Below are 17,126 nucleotides of genomic sequence, written 5' to 3' on the forward strand. Positions count from 1 at the left end.
TTCTTGCTCTCTTTAACGGATGGTCATTTAATAAAACAATAATTGGTTGTTTCAGCTGAACATTTATGTCTACTTCAAGGAGAAGAATTTGCGTTGTGGTCTTATCAAGCGTGACGATCATGCATCCTACACAGATTATTGCAAACGACTTTGACACAGCTTGCAAATCCTTGTAAAGAGTTTGTTGCATATTGTTCAGCGCTTTTTGAAAGAGTAGACTTCGCAGCTACTAAGTTGGATTCGAAGTTATTAGCAGCGTTGAAACAAATGTAGGTTTGTATGGGATTTCATTAGTTTTCGTCGATATACGGAGCGACAGTCATGTTGGGAGAAAAATTAAAATTCGTAGCGCAGCTTCCAGTACAGGGAATATAGACATCATATATTTCCCCAATCATTTCCCTTAGGATAGATTTCCTCGTTAACGCGCGGCTTTCCATGCAGTTTCGTGTGACGATGAAAAAGGGGGGGGGGGGTTACTGTACTCGCTGTTCACAGGCCTGCATACACCATCTGCTCGTGGAGCACTTCGGCTATGAAGCCTTGCTCTGCATTAACCTGAGTTGCAACTGCACTATACTGTTGTGTATTAATCTCTTCTTTCGGTCTGATAAGGAAGAACTACAAGAAACTGAGTACGAAGGAACGATTTACACCGTACACTTTGGTCTACCAAACTTAACAAAAGGTAAATAATTTATAAATTATAAATATTACAAAGTAGAAATGGCGTTAAGGCACCTAAGTGAGAGATATATGGAAATAAATCATGGAAAGATTCAGAGGACAGAAGTTTAAATATCCGGGGAATGGATCCAACCAGCGTGTTGGATAAGGAGGCAAACAAAGGAAGAGCCAGAAAACTAGACCTGACCTGGAAGATAACAAAAAGTACAATAAACGGACCTTATTCTAAAAGGCCAAAATCAGGTACTATAAACAGGTAGTTTAACCTGAAGAATTGTACGTTTCTGTCTCTTATCTTAAATTAAAAAAGGGACCTTCAAGAACTTGAAAGGCAGATTCTGGAGAAAATACGTGGACCACAGAAGATTGCTGATGGGGTTTGGAAGAAGAGAGAGAACGATGAAATTTAAAAGTACAATGAAAAGATCACGGGCAAAATGAGGAAGTGGAGGTTGAAGTTCTACTGACACCTAATAATGATGGATTAATGCAGACTGACCAAAAATATCTTTAACTGCACCTTGGGGTGAAACGCCATCTCTAATTGGGTGGATGAGGTGAAGTGGGATGCAGCGAAGTTGGAATTACGTCACAGATGGTCCACAATAGAAGAGTACAGAAGCAGAGTTACCAGTATGAAATAATGTAAAGAGAAAACACCAAACAGGAGACCCAAACGGATCATTATCAAAGAGGAGAGAAAAAAAGCTCAAGAATGAAGAGGTTCTGGGAGGAGAGGCGAAAGAAACCCAAGAAGTCTCAAGTTTTTGCAGTCCATAGTTTACCTAATTTAGAAATTGAAAAGAAACTAGGACTGACTCTTATGGAGGCCTCCGGCATCATTGTCGCATGTGTCTTTTCTATATAAATGACTTGTGATAGCACCATATCGTGTCGATGTAGACGGTCGCACGAAAGCGTGCTCTGTCAAAAGCAGGGGCCTCTAGCGCCACTACCATCAAATTGCTGGAAATGGTTCCCCTGCTGGCATCTCAGCCGTCTCGCCACCGCCCTGATTCTTGCTGACAGCTCACGCAATCGATAGCGCCAGCTGGAAATTTGTTGCCATGGCTACCTTCTGCAACAGGTTGGTCGTGTCTGAGTGAGGGAACTGAGCTACGCCCGCCGGTGACTCTCGATGCTGCCATCACGTGGGCGGGGTGTGCGCTGCTGCGGCAGTTTACCCTCTAGTGGGAAAACATTAATCCACATTATGTAACTGTAACGGCTGTTCCGTGCAATAAGGTCTGCGTGCAATCATCGTCGCCTAGTTAGAGTTGTAGAATGGGCAAGTCAGCGAACGATAGTAGTCTGTAGCATTACTACAGATTAGATTAAAATTTCCAATCAGTGCTTATGACGTTTGTTCATTGTCCCCATTTCATGGTAATATCCAGATTGTAAAGTCAATAAACTTAGGTCTTACATTATCAGAGCCCATTAAAAGCAGTACTAAACACAAGTAAATTATTACAGTTACTAATTATTATAGAATTTAAATTGCACAAACTTTTTAAGACAATTTGAAAAGTTTTTGAGCAACTTAATTTTATTTTTTAACGCAGATTGTTCTAAAACAGTAGTTGAGCAGCTTCGTGTAATCAGCTGCGTACAGGTGTGGGCCTCTTCGTAAGACTAGGAGAGACTGACTTGCTGTCATCCGTAGAAAAGAACGGATTTGCTTCTATAGATGTAACTCGTCGCTTGCAGAATAAGAGTGCGCGCTCTAAACAGACTTCCAATCTTCAGAGCTGCAGAAACAAAAATAATTTTTGAAATTCTGAAAAAGCTGCGATACGGAATGATTGTCAAGAGTAAGATGTGACAGGTCCGTAAATTCGTTCACTCCGTAATCTTTTGTGACAAAAGTTGAGGCTAACGTCACGTAAGATCAAAACTAGCATTATTCTCGGTGTATATTAAGGCTTTCGATTAGAAACTTTGCGTTAAAAAATTAATAAAAAGTTTACCCACAGTGACATTTTATTCTTCGACTTCAGATTTATGGAGAGACAAACTTCTCGGTAAGGAAGTCTCATGTTAATGTTACTGTGTCTACGCAGCACTCGCAATGAGATGCATGGAATGCTGAACAAGCGTCGTCAATGCTCATAATTTGGATTAGGTAGAATACTTCCCTTTTCTTCTCAGAGACCCTAATTAAACCTAGACGCTGCTCCACAACGTGTTTCAAAAATATTGATATTTCACGTGACTCTCTTACATGAATTAGAAAAGCTTGAGGCAAAACTTGGACATAAAATTGTAGCTTGTCAGCAGAGCCAAACGGATGTGTTTTACAAGCATGAACATACATCTTGAGGTTTTTTCAAATACGTTTAGGACCAAAGTTTCCAATCACCTTTCATAAATGTTCAATGTGCTCTCCATCAGAAGGACGACAGATGATAGTAAAAGTCGTCCCATGATTTTTCTTGGATATCGTAGTTGCCACATTTACTACTGTTGCTATGAGGAGCCAGTCTAAGAGTTGAGGTAGGACCCCTCATCGACGCAGACTTTGATAAATCTTAATAAAAAGCAGAATTAATCAGACAGCCTTACAGGTCAGTGACTCAAAGTGCGATCTTGTACAGCCGTCACTGCCAATCACAGAGATAGCGAGATGGTGCAGTGCCGTATTCTCGACTATCATACCCCAGGATTTTACGTGAATAGTACCTCTTGCACGGGAATTTGAACCTCATTTGATGTTTTTATCGTTAGCTGCGCAAATTCCATTACAATAGGAGCCGGGATAAACTTTTGGTTCAAATGCGCAAGTTAAGATCCAACACAAGTTTCTACGAGGGCTATCTGGGAAGTAAGATCAGATAGGTCGCGAAATGGAAACCACAGTGAAAATCCGATAAAGCTTTGCACAAAGATGTCTGGCAGTGTCTCTAGTGTGCCCGTAGATAGCGTCACGTCGCTCTTTCCAGTTCTGAGCATACAGCGAGCACGTAAAGATGTCTATTACAATAGTGTCCCGCGAAAAGCATGGGTGCCTTTTAGAATTAAACAAGTAACTTACCTGTCGTGCATTTCCTTCATAACAAATGTCAGCCGCGCAGAGCAGCCTCAAGAAAAGGCTCCTGCAGCGGTTTCGATGGGAAGTGTTTGACCACTCACCGTATAGCCCACACTTGCTCCCTCTGGTGTTCATCTCTGTTCACATGACTCGCTGGCTTCCAAGACAACACTTTGGCACAGACAACGAACTACAGACCAGAGTAGTGGAGTGGCGGAAAGCGCAGGAGGCTGCCTTATATGACGAGGGTTTTGAAAGTTGATACAACGCTACGAAAGAGTATGTCGGAGCTACGACTGTGTAGGGAAGTAGCTGGGGGGAGGGGGGTGTAGCAAGCTGTTGCAAATAAAACATTTTGATTTTCACTGTGGTTTCCATTTCGCGACCGATCGGACATTCCTTTCCGAATAGCCCTCGTACCTTCATTCGCGTGGAAGATATTTCTTCGAAATCAGATTGTTTTGAAATACCCCTTATACTTGATTTAGAGAATCGTAAAATCTTGGCCGGCTGGGGTGGCCGAGCGGTTCTAGGCGATACAGTCTGGAACCGCGCGACCGCTACGGTCGCAGGTTCGAATCCTGCCTCGGGCATGGATGTGTGTGATGTCCTTAGGTTAGTTAGGTTTAAGTAGGTCTATGTTTTAGGGGGACTGATGACCGTAGAAGTTAAGTCCTATAGTGCTCAGAGCCATTTTTGAATCGTTAAGTGGACATGTTGTGATGGAGGGACAATTACCTTATGAATTCTGATGACTGCAGCACCGAAGGAGTACGAAGTATTTTCTTCGGTCTGATGTTTACGTCGGATGGACTCATCTACGCTGTCTTCGTGTCCTGCCGAATGAAGGCGCTCCTTTTCTAAAAACCTGGTATTTCCACGCGTTGCTACAGGGACGCTGCAAAGGAAGAAAATTGTGAAATGTACTATTTGAAAGACTGTTGAAGAGAATCTAAGTTAAGACTCTAGCAAATGAATGAATCCTATTTTGAGAGTGTGGTACTTGGGGGCTGTGAGTGCAGACGAGAGAAGGTACTCAGTGTGAGGACAAGCGGGCCCTCTTTGTGACTCGGAGCGGACTCCCGGCTGTCAGGCGGAGCTGCCAGATCGATGGTGGGCCCTTTTGGGGGGGGGGGGGGGGGGGGGGGGGAGGAGAGGAGGGACTGTAAGGCCCTCGCCACAGACTTCGGAGCGACTCTTAACAAAATTGCCGCCTCTCGGAGAGGTCCACGGCGGCTAATGGTGGAGTAATTTCCCGCGCCACCTCGCAACCTGCTGCTGTCGCACAAAAGCTGGCAGCAGCCAGCACCGGCCGTTAACTGTGAAGTTGGCCGGAGCTACGCCTCGCTTCGTACTGGCGGCAGCCGCCTGTTTAAATCTAGAGACAGACCAGTCTGATTTCAGGCACAGTTGCGTAGTAGACTAGTTCCCTACGTTACTAAAATAAATACACTCACTCAAAAGTCACATCTTAAGGTGCGCCGCAGAGCATACGAAAATTCTCAAATTCCTATTCAGTTCGCCGATGGTGTACAAAAAGTACAAGGATTTCGGTTTAATAACATCTCAGAAAGTTGAGTTCCTACATTATCTAATCAAAGGTATCCGGGCGTCTATTAGTGGACATTAATATTGGGCGTGTCCATCCTTTGCCTTTGACGGGGTGAACTCTGCTAGAGATACTTTCAACGAGGTTTCTGAATCTCTGTAGAGGAATGACGGTCTGCTCTTCCTGAAGGCTCGAAACCAGGAAAAGTCGTTAAGTTCGACACTGGGGTCTGAAGAGAAGTCGACGTTCTAACTTGTCCCACAGGTGTAACATTGGGTTCAGGTGGGGACTCTTGACAAGCCATTCCGTTTCTGGTCTGTTGTCATCCACCCTCCATTGCGTCGCAGATGACACTTGGACTGGACGCAGTGGTATGCTGACACCGTCAATCGTCCAACAGTTCCTCTACTGTACGCAGTACTCAAAGCTATAAAAGTGTTCATATAGTTCCGCATTTAGCGCTTTCTGAAGTGCGGTAACGGGAACACAACCTAGTCACAAAAATTACACCTAGACACCACCACCGCCACCACCTTCTATCTCCTTCACTTGTGGTACTACACATGAGGGTAGGTAACGATTTCTAGGCATTCACCGGAGCCAAACCCTTCCATCGGATTGCCATAGGGTATAGTAACTCATCACTCCAGATCACACCCACAGTTACCCACTGTCCAGTGACGTCGCTGCTTACACCACTTCAAGCGTCACGTAACATTAACTACAGAGACGTGTGGTTTAAGAGGTAATGCTCGACCATTGATCCCACTCCTCTCTCAGGGTTAGCTGGACAGCTCGTACCACTTTGTAACTCACGAGTAATTGCTTCTGCCGAGTTCATGAGATTTTTACAACTCTCTACAATGTCACTGCCCCGGTTCTCAATTCATGAGGTCTGTTTACTCTTGGTTTAGCTGTGGATATTTCTTTTCGTTTCCACTTCTGTCGCATCCCCAACAGTCGACTAGGGCAGCTTTAAGATGGTAGAAATATCACTGATGGATGTGTTACTCAGGTGACATTCAATGACTAGGCCACGTTCCAAGTCCCCGAACCCTGCTGACGGACGCATTCTGCTGTTACTGGTTCTCTACTGAGAACACAATGTTGACTTCCTCTCTTTATACTGGCGGATCCATCTCTCGTGACGTCTAGTGATAAATTCCACGTTACATAGGGATGTCGGGATACTTACGATCAGATAGTGTGTGATCATTAAGCCAATGTATGTAGAACTGATATTTGTTAACCCTATTTGGAAAAGAGGGTTTCTGCATTTTGTGTTCTCATTGAGCACGCTGTCTTTCTTGCAACATCTCACCGCAATTCGTGGGATATTGGTCTTAATTCTCGCAGACGGAGCATACATGTGAAGAACATCAAAGCTTTACTGTTTTTTCTTCAGTATTTCTTCGTCTGTTCTTTTACATTAACCTTACTCTCCTTTCTCCATTCCATCAAGAATTGTCAGCGACCCACTGGATCAGTAGTTCGTAACATTTTTCGAAGCTCAAATAGGGTTTCTAAATTCACAAGACATATTTTATACTAAAAGTGTGAGACTCGTCAAAGCGAACAGTAGACACGGCCGCTGCTAGAACTAAACTTTGGTCACGTGCCTAGATACAGCCACGCTCCAGTTCAAAGTAATGCTCTCCACGGTCTCGCAGTCAAACTACCGGAAACGCCACTATGGGCAACTCCGAAGGATTCTTGTTAAGGTCTTTTAAATTTATTTGCGATTACGAGGGGAGAGGCCTGACACTGTCTACGGAAAATGTGGTGAAAGACAGATCTCGTGCGCACATTGACAGGAGTGACAGGATGGTGAATAGAGGAGGGTTAAAGTATATGGCCCAAAGAAGGCGGGGCCTCTTCGTCGCCCGATTCCACCCACCTGCTGACTGATTATTGCTTTGACCTTCTTTTGTTATTGTTAGTCCAACTAACGTCCATTACGTTTTTAGCTTGTCAGTTTTATGCATCTCCCAGCTATAGGATCTTCTTTACTCTGCCACCATCTTCGCCCTCAATTGGGTCTGTGGGGTGGGGGGTGGGCTGGGGGGACGAGAAGAGTTGGATGCGGGTGTTGTTTCCATCGCAAAAAATGAGCCCAGGAGAAACCCCTCCCTCTCCCCCCACCCCCATCAATCTGCTCTGACCTACGTATCGGCCCGACCCATTTTCTTTCACTTCCCATTAAATTACTTCTGAGCTTTGAGCTTTGGCATCAGTATTGCCTTTATTGCCTCGATTTTGTTACTTGTTCATACTTTCAAAATTAGATCAAATTTCTGGCTGTCCTCAATACCTCTAAATGAAATCTTCTAGATGAAGACATTGTTTTAAAAGTAAACAGTTGGCTTACAGATATTTGTGAGACAGGTCCTAAAAATAAAACATAAAGGAGTGGACAGAGGGTAAATGACACTCTCTAGTTGGCACGTTAACGTCCGTTGAAGCTAGTCTATTTGCTCTTCTTAATTCAAAACTGCGGCACGGGTTTTCAAATACTGGGGTTTGTAAAGGAAGACGTTTCCTGCTTGAAATTTGTCGAAACCAGTGCAGTGGTTAGATACGAGAGAATGTAGTCATGTAGAAGTAAACAAACAGCTCCAGTTATCAGACCGAAAATCTTTGGTTCATCTTGATCTGCGAAAGCTACTTATAGCAACGAGAACTGCCGGGATAACTGCATCCAGTCTAGCAATTTTCTCGAACTAAGTAAAGCCATACAACAAAAACGACAATGTAATTAGAAGAGCGTATTTACAGAAGTTTAGATGAAGGTACAGGTATGAGTATAAGCAAATTGTTGGCATATGATACAAAACTTAATCCAGCATACTTCAGAATACTCATTTCTCTTTATTGGGGCGTTATTTGCCATGGCAAATTATAGCTTCTGCATAGAATAAAAGCTAAATTGCTACGATTCTTAAGATAAAAATTACATTTACTAAAACGTATTAATGAAGAGAATTGTGTATATACAAAATAGTGCATCGCATCTGCCAGGCATCAAGCCCTCTGACATTGAACTTCCAACGAATTCCTCCACTTTGCGTTGCTCATGAGGTGACCATGACATCTAATTAATAACCTTATGTTCCAGAGAAAATGTTTGATCTTGAATGTGGTGTCCAGTTTCTCTCCAGATTTATGGTACCGGTTTAAAAAGTCTTAAATGACGTCGGGCTCTGACACGTTTCATCATTGACTGTCACATTTGGTAACTTTGCTTCAGATATGCCTCTGCTGTAGGGGAAAATCTATACGCTGCTTTTTTCCGCAGCATCGAGCTAGGTGGCAAGGGATTTAGACTCACTTGTCTTACCGAAAAAGACTTGAAATTTCCAACTGATTTTCCGTGCTTTTCTAAATTATTTTTTAACATAAGATACCGGTTGCGCCTGTATGCACGTGCTGTCCAGCAGATCATTAGCCACTGTCCGTCAATGCCTTCTTCACCTCTTAAATAGTGCAAAGTGGAAGAATTAGCTAGAACCTCATTGTCAGGAAGCTTTACGTCTGGCAGATGTTATGCAATATTCGTATATGCTCAAAATTCTATTCATTCATAGGCTTTAGTAAACGTAACTTCTACCTTAAGAAGCGTAGTGTCTTGTCTGCAGGTTCAAATTTTTGACACCGCGTGCAAATCCAGGGTGGCTGAGAATCCCGTAGAGTTCTCCAGTACTCATATAAACTGTGTAAACGGCCGTTAACAACATTCTACCTCTCTCAAACAGTCGCAGCGCCATCGTTCTGACATAGTATATTAATAGAACTGCAGCGGTGAAGGAAGGAAGCAAGCCTGTATAGCACTGGTGTAACGGATTTACTTTGGTTTCTGACGCATACGACCCTCAAAATCGGACGCTTAGTAGCTCCATTTATTATATCTAGGGTAAGAATGTTAAGATTGTCTTGGTTCAAAGTAAGGCTGGATACCTTTAGTCACACTGACGTAATAGCGTAACAGTGCAGAAGATCAATCGGGATTTATCATTAAACGTATCAGAGTAGATCTGTGGTCCGGTTCAGTTCCACTAATTATTTATTCAAACCACGACCGATTTCGGAATTTTAAAATCCCATCTTCGGGTGTATGAAACTGTAACATACAAAGGAAAGGAGGGAAGAAATATAATGCGAGTTACCTGTAATAACCAGAAGAGCAGACTTAACACACAAGACGCCTGGTGTCACATTACATGCGGTCGGGCCAATCAGTGCAAGCGTTCCAAATCACTACATCGTGGCGTAACTATAAAAAGGAGGGGGCCTAACAAACTGACCTAACAATGTAGTCCGGGCAGGTGGTACAAAGGGAACAGAAACAGAGAACACACACTATACTCCCTGTCAGCTACCGGGCAGCTACAGAGTACGAACACCAATCACCGCTGTGTGGAGCCGAACGCGGGAGGTCTGGAGTTGTGGTACTGCGCCTGCGGTGTATAAGCAACTACACTGACGTTATCAGCGATACCGGAAGTATGGACTGATTAATCTGCGCGCTTACAATACTTCATTTAAAAACATAATAGAGTAAGAAGAAGCTGTGGTATGCCATGAGGCTAAATAACTCGGAAACATGTAATAATATGTGATCTTTTTAGGCAACAAGTCAATGCTACATATTCAAAATGAATGAAAAGGTATAAAAATAGAGATAAAAATTAATGGTAACATATACCACGATAAGTCGTCACATGCAGGATGCATTATGGGCTAGAGTGACATAAAATAAAATATAGAAGAAATTACCAAAAATGCAAAAATGCAAAATCTGAGTAGTAACATGTGTAGCGAAAGAAGAAAAGAAAATAGACTGAGCGTTCTTAATTATAAAAAGCGATGATGATACGGGAAGATGGCTAAGTTGCAAACTATTGAACGAATGTGAGAAAAAAAGCCTGAACCTCGAACTTGTGCCATAATAGGTGACAAGGCGAAATGAGTGAACAGATTAGACAGTAAAAGCCTTGGTAAAATGTCATGGTAAGATGAAGTACACCGAGTGAGTCCTCTTATATATATATATATATATATATATATATATATATATATATATATATATATAGGATACATTATGAGCTCAACTGATATAAAATGAAGTATATAAAAATATGTAAATAGAAAAACCATCATAAAATTTGTGCTGGGAGGGAAATGGCGATCACATGGCCGGGCTTAGCGCTGTTTGGATGATGATGATGATGATGATGATGATGATGATGATGATGATGATAAGACGAAGCCCTTCACAAAGAATTAGGCGTGAACCTCTGACACATGAAGAAACTTTTAGGTACTTAAAAGAATCTTAAGTTTCAACGTTGTTGGCAATATGTGCCACGAGTAGGATCTTTCCGTAAGCACGACCACGGCCTATTTCCTTCTGCACCCTAGACCGACGGTGTGCGTGGGGAGCTGGCCGTCGCCGGGGTGTTAAACTTGAGAAGCGCGACCCACTGAGCGGCGGACGAGGTATGGAGCGCGCGTGCGCGTGCCCTCCGCCGGCCGGGGCGGCTCTGCCGGCCATCGCTCAGCTGAGTGGCGGCGCGTGTCGCCCCGATGGCTCTCCCCACTCCCCGGCCACAACAGCCGCCCATTTCTCCTCAGGCTCACCAGCTCACGTCAAGGAATGGGGTCAAAGAACTCAGCCGCTAGATAAATGTTCTCGCACTTCTTACTCAAGAGGAGAGTGTGACATGAGAATCACCGATTCTGATCAAGTTCCGCAAGGACATTCTATAGACACGTGTTTCGGTCCTTTGCTACACACTCCCAGGGTTTTGAGAAAATAGACGTCAAATCTGATGCCGGAAAATGTTTTCAGTGCTGTACATCGAAAGATAGTCTAAAAACAAATCTGTTTTGTTATACAATATAGGGTCTAAAGGTAATATTGTTAGTTATTAACGTATCAGTTTTCAAGCAGGAGCTTGCTTAAATGTAATTTTAAGCGTGTAGCAGAAAAAGGCTGGCTATTGAGTGATAAAGGCTGTACACTGAGGAGACAAGTCATGGAATAGCGATATGCACATATACAGATGGCAGTAGTGTCGTGTACACAAGATATAAAATGGTGGAGAATCGCTGAAGCTGTCATTTGTACTCAGGTGATTCATATGTAAAGGCTTTCGACATGGTTATGGTCGCACGATGGGAATTAAGACTTTGAACATGGAATGGTAGTTGGAGCTAGATGGAAGGGACATTACATCTCTGAATCTGTTAAGGAATTCAGAGATTCGCAGTGTCAATAGTGGACAGAGAATACCAAATTCGCTCTCACCGTAGGTAGCTCAGTGGTCGACGACCGTCACTTAACGATCGAGAGCAGCGCCGTTTGCATGGTGTTGTCAGTGCTAACAGACAAGCAACACTGCTTAAAAAACCACAAAAATCCATGTGGGATGTACCGCCAACGTATGCGTTAGTACAATGCGGCGAAATCTGTGGGTAATAGGCTATTGCAGCAGACAACAGATCAGAGAGCCTTTGCTAACAGCGCGAGATCCCTGCAGCGCGTCTCCCTGGCTCGTAACCATATCCGGCGGACTCGAGACGACTGTAAAACCGTGGCGTGGTCCCGATTTCAGTTGGTAAGAGCTGATGGTAATTGTAGTGTGTGTTGCAGACCCCACGAAGCCATGGACTCAGTTGTCAACAAAGCACTGTGTAAGCAAGTGGTGGCTCCATAATGGTGTGGGCTGTGTTTAAATAGAATGGGCTAGGTCCTCTGGACCACCTGAACCGATCATTGATTGGAAATGGCCCAAATTTGCCAAAAAGGCACACTTCAATTTTTGGTGGCTCCATAGTGGTATGGGCTATCTCTACATAAAATGGACTGGGTTTGTGGTTATGTTCGGCTACCCTGAGATGATTTGCAACCTTTCATGGACTTAACAGTGCCAAACGATGGAATTTTTTGGATGACCATTCGCCATTTACTAGGCCAAAATTGTTCGTGACTGGTTTGAACAACATTCTGCACAATTAGAGTGAATAGTTTGGCTACCTAGAGCGCCCGACATAAATTCCATTGAAAATTAATGGGACATAATTGAGAGGTCATATCGTGCACAAAATCCTGTACTAACAACAAACAGTTTGCAGTTATGAAGGGCTGTAAAGCTAAATATTTCCGCAGGGGACTTCCAACGACTGGAGTCCATGCCACATCGAGTAGCTGCACTGCGCCGGCAAAAGGAGTTCCGACACGATATTCTGGTGTACCCCATGACTTCACTTCATTGTAGATTACTAAACTGATGGTCCGTGATCGAGTCTTGATCATGCCTTTTTTCATTAGATATTTTTTCGGTGTATTTGATTACATTCTGCAATGGGAATACTTGTCTTTGCCTTTTTTTGAAGGAACATTGGAAGGAGAGATTATTAATCAAACGAGTATATATAATTACTGACAGCTATTTTCATGGCGATAATGATTCTCAGTCGATCTGTACCGCCAAAGCGATGCCACAGAAACATACCTCTCTTTGTTAGCCGTGTGACATTTGCTTTTTCCTCAAGGTAAAGAATTTCATCGCACGGCTTCAAAGCCATGCGACCCAAGAGCGGAGCACAGAATTAAACGATGGGATTGGTCCATAACCAGTTGTTCACGCCTGTCCTTAAAGATATGCTTTTTATACATTTGGTATGTATCCAAGTTGGCAGCTAATAACGTGAATCAGAACGTGCACCGAAAAACACATCAATCCGACGAGATTTGCGAGAAATATTTGTTTGGCCTGTTTCGATGATTAGATGATTAGATGATTGATAGATGATTAGATGATTGATAGATGATTAGATGATTGATAGATGATTAGATGATTGATAGATGATTAGATGATTGATAGATGATTAGATGATTGATAGATGATTAGATGATTGATAGATGATTAGATGATTGATAGATGATTAGATGATTGATAGATGATTAGATGATTGATAGATGATTAGATGAATGATAGATGAATGATAGATGAATGATAGATGAATGATAGATGAATGATAGATGAATGATAGATGAATGATAGATGAATGATAGATGAATGATAGATGAATGATAGATGAATGATAGATGAATGATAGATGAATGATAGATGAATGATAGATGAATGATAGATGAATGATAGATGAATGATAGATGAATGATAGATGAATGATAGATGAATGATAGATGAATGATAGATGAATGATAGATGAATGATAGATGAATGATAGATGAATGATAGATGAATGATAGATGAATGATAGATGAATGATAGATGAATGATAGATGAATGATTAGATGAATGATAGATGAATGATTAGATGAATGATTAGATTATGCAGTAATATGCTTCAGGTCTATTTTTGTACTATGTATCATGATGAAAATAACTGTCAAGACGTTATACATACTTCGGCCTCCTGATGTTTTACTGCAAAAAATGCAGAGAACAGTATTCCGGTTATCAAAATAATATCAAATACACAAAAAAATGGAATGAAAAAGCCATGATCAATCTGGACCAGCAGTTTAGCAATTCCATCCTCTGTCTTCTATACACACAGAATAAGTTCCCAAGCTACAGCAAGAAAACTCAAAACGTTAATATCTGCAATATTATTATCGTTGGACCATAAGTTATAAGATAAAATATTTGTTTTAGACTATCTTTTGACTTGTATCATTGAAAATAAGGTTTTCAGTCATTAACTTTGACCTTGATTTTTCAAAAACTATGGAGTGTCTTATAAAAAGCCGAAACACGTATCTCTTTACTTTCAATATAGAACGTCCTTGCAAAACTTAATCAAAATTGGTGACCCACATGTCACCTTCTCCCCCCCCCCCCCTCTCCCTCTACCCGGCCATCCGTGATAGGGGGTCTACTGTAAACGGTGCTGTTCTGACATTTCTCAAGTAGCAATACAATAACTTAATGCATTAAATTTTCGGTGCTGACGTTGGATGCACAGCGTATGAAGCGTACAGGTGCATAGACACAATATTAGCTATTAATATTCCAGCATCAGGAAAGATAACCAATAACGAAATTTTCACTTCTTGTGCATACGCATTATAGTAGATACAATAGAAAATTAAATTTGTAGGTAATTTCGGGGGTAACAGGTACGAAATTCAGTACGCACAGCTACCAACTCTGGTAGCAACAATGTTCCTACCTCGTCTTACTACCGAGTCGAACTGAGATTGTAATATAGAAGCGGATACGTCATTACATGCTGATTTAAATCTATGCCAGAGTTAATCAGTCATATTGGCTGCCGATGGGCGTGACAGTCACTCAGCAACTCGTAATATGTTTTCAGTGGTCAAGGCATCCGGAAAAAGTGTGGCCAGGACATTATTATAAAACGGTAGCGAGCTAGAACAGAACAGGCACCATGCAGTCTCGTGTTACACTGCTAAACGGTAGCATCGTAGAGACAAAGACAATATGGCACAGCGAATGATATTCACAAGTCAGAAATGTAAAGCATTTTCTCAAAGTTAATGGTTATGTAAACAGAATTACTTGGAGTAGAGTACGCAATGACATCTCGCTTTACTACAAAATGTGCAGGGCTTATTTAGCGATGACGAATCCAACCTGGCAAGACTCGTTGCCCCCGGGATCTCTACAGGCAAATATGGCCATCTGGCACTCAATGTAGAACCGCGACTCTTGCGAAACAGATTTGTCTCGCGCTTCGCCTATGGTAGACACAATCATCGTTCAACTTCATATTCCTACAAACTGTTGCTGTAATGGCACGAGCCAGCCGAGTCCATCTGTGACTCATTGATATTGTAGTAACGGTATATCAAATTTCCGAAGCGCAAAGTTTCTCTTTCATGAATATACTAGCAACCTCACATGGCCTCTCATAGGCAGCAAGTTTCTTGTATGACCAGACGATTTTCCCGTCGTACTGGTAATACGGTTTAGGGGCTACTGTTTGGAGTTAAGATTAAAGTTAAGAGAGCAACGTTAGGTGTTCTTACTGTGTCATCATTTCCATACAACTTAAATAGTTAAGTAGCACATGCCAGAAAAGTTTCCAGGAGGCAGAAATGTCAGCTGTTTCATATTTAATTGGCGTCTAGAGTGACAAGATGGCTCCGGGGCAGTCTGCAACAGAGTTCTGCGCGAGTTTTGGACGGCTTATTGCTGGAAGGCCGACACCAGCGCCAGTAAGACGCGAGCTACATTTTTGTGGCCTTTTCCCTAATTTCCCTTAAAATCTCTTAAACATTCTCTATACCACAAAATACATTCTTAACAGCTTAACATCTGATGAGTTTGTAACTACAGGTCGTTTGAGAAGTCAGTGGTGAGTCTCAGTAGCGGTAGATTGTGCTGGCGTATCGCTGCGGACAGGTGGTAATATGTAATTCCAAGGATTTCTGCCATTCACCACTAGATGTCAATAGCATCGATCTCAGTGACTGGGGATTTCAAAGACTTACAGTTAACCCAGTTGGCGAGAAATATTTAAAAATATACAAACCTTCATATCACTATTAGTGAAAACCATATCAAAATCCCTACAGTAGTTCCTTGGATTAGTCTGAGCATACAGAGGCAAACTAAAATGGGGGACTTCGGTTTATGTACTGTATGTATAGAAGACAGACAACGGATTCAGAAAATAAACAAGTTATCAATCTAAATATTACTTCAATACAGTATTGAGTTGAGACATGGACTTTTGTGCCAGTGTTCTCAGGTAGTACTCCATTTTATACAACTGCATTTTCTGCAAAAATCTGAGACGTTTGTAGTGGCGCCACAATTTAACTGACGCAGAACTCACGGACCTGCCTTTGCAAAGCAGCGTTTCGAAACGGAATTAAAGATATCTGCTTTTGCTTTATTAGCTTTAATTTCGGTTCTGTGTCATCCATGAGTGTTTGAATACTTTTTTGCTACAGACAACCTTCACATGTAACCAGATTTTTTGTCAAACAAATTTCTATAATATTTTGCTATTGTAGTCATTGAAGACTTTACATATTTTCCTCTTGGCATCCAAATTATTTCTGTCATATCTCTGTAGGCGTATTTGCTTTCCACATATTGTTTAGTAAGTGTATTCCTTTACAAACTTCTTTGGAGACCGCATATGACATGTCACTATGAACGTTTCTGCTAGGCATATATCTACCCAGTGGTGGATAAACTAGTGTTCTAAGTGTGGTGTCACCGCCAGACACCACACTTGCTAGGTGGTAGCCTTTAAATCGGCCGCGGTCCGGTAGTATACATCGGACCCGCTTGTCGCCACTATGTGATTGCAGACCGAGCGCCGCCACACGGCAGGTCTAGAGACTTCGTAGCACTCACCCCAGTTGTACAGCCGACTTTGCTAGCGATGGTTCACTGACTTCTACGCTCTCATTTGCCGAGACGATAGTTAGCATAGCCTTCAGCTACGTTATTGGCTACGACCTTGCAAGGCGCCAGTATACGTACTATTGATATTGTCAATCATGTACCATAAAGAGCGACGTTCTCCATTAATGGATTAAAGTTAAGTGTTCCACCAGCTACGTCCGTTTTTCTCAATTCTAATTCCCTTGCCATGTTCCAGACCTCACGCCAGCCTGCGTGAGCTAAAACGTGTGCATTTCGGCCTCCTTTAGGTATACGGGTTGGCTCTCCTGCCAACCACAACACTAAGTTTGAGTCACAGTTCATCTACACATTCCTGCTCAGAGATAAATATAGTTTCTTGCTGAAACATGATACTACTACCTCTTCATGTAGTTTTCCAAACATTTACCGAGATCTCCACTTGTTTCCTTGACCTTTTGGTAGTAAACGTTGGTACTGCCGC

The 17,126-nt window shown here is 42.3% G+C and overlaps 2 protein-coding genes across 3 annotated transcripts in view; one reads left to right on the forward strand and one right to left on the reverse strand.

Annotated features, from left to right (window-relative positions):
- Positions 1–17,126, forward strand: part of LOC126266959 (GTP cyclohydrolase 1) — a 463,436-nt gene that overhangs the window by 425,907 nt on the left and 20,403 nt on the right. The window lies entirely within an intron of this gene.
- Positions 4,386–17,126, reverse strand: part of LOC126266960 (uncharacterized) — a 284,660-nt gene continuing 271,919 nt past the window's right edge. The window contains exon 2 of the mRNA XM_049971682.1: positions 4,386–4,616. Within this exon, the coding sequence (XP_049827639.1) occupies positions 4,403–4,616 (214 nt within the window). The 3' untranslated portion in view covers positions 4,386–4,402. The remainder of the gene's footprint in view (positions 4,617–17,126) is intronic.

The sequence above is a fragment of the Schistocerca gregaria genome, chromosome 4 (genome assembly GCF_023897955.1).
Source record: "Schistocerca gregaria isolate iqSchGreg1 chromosome 4, iqSchGreg1.2, whole genome shotgun sequence".
In the NCBI taxonomy this organism is placed as follows: Eukaryota; Metazoa; Arthropoda; class Insecta; order Orthoptera; family Acrididae; genus Schistocerca; species Schistocerca gregaria.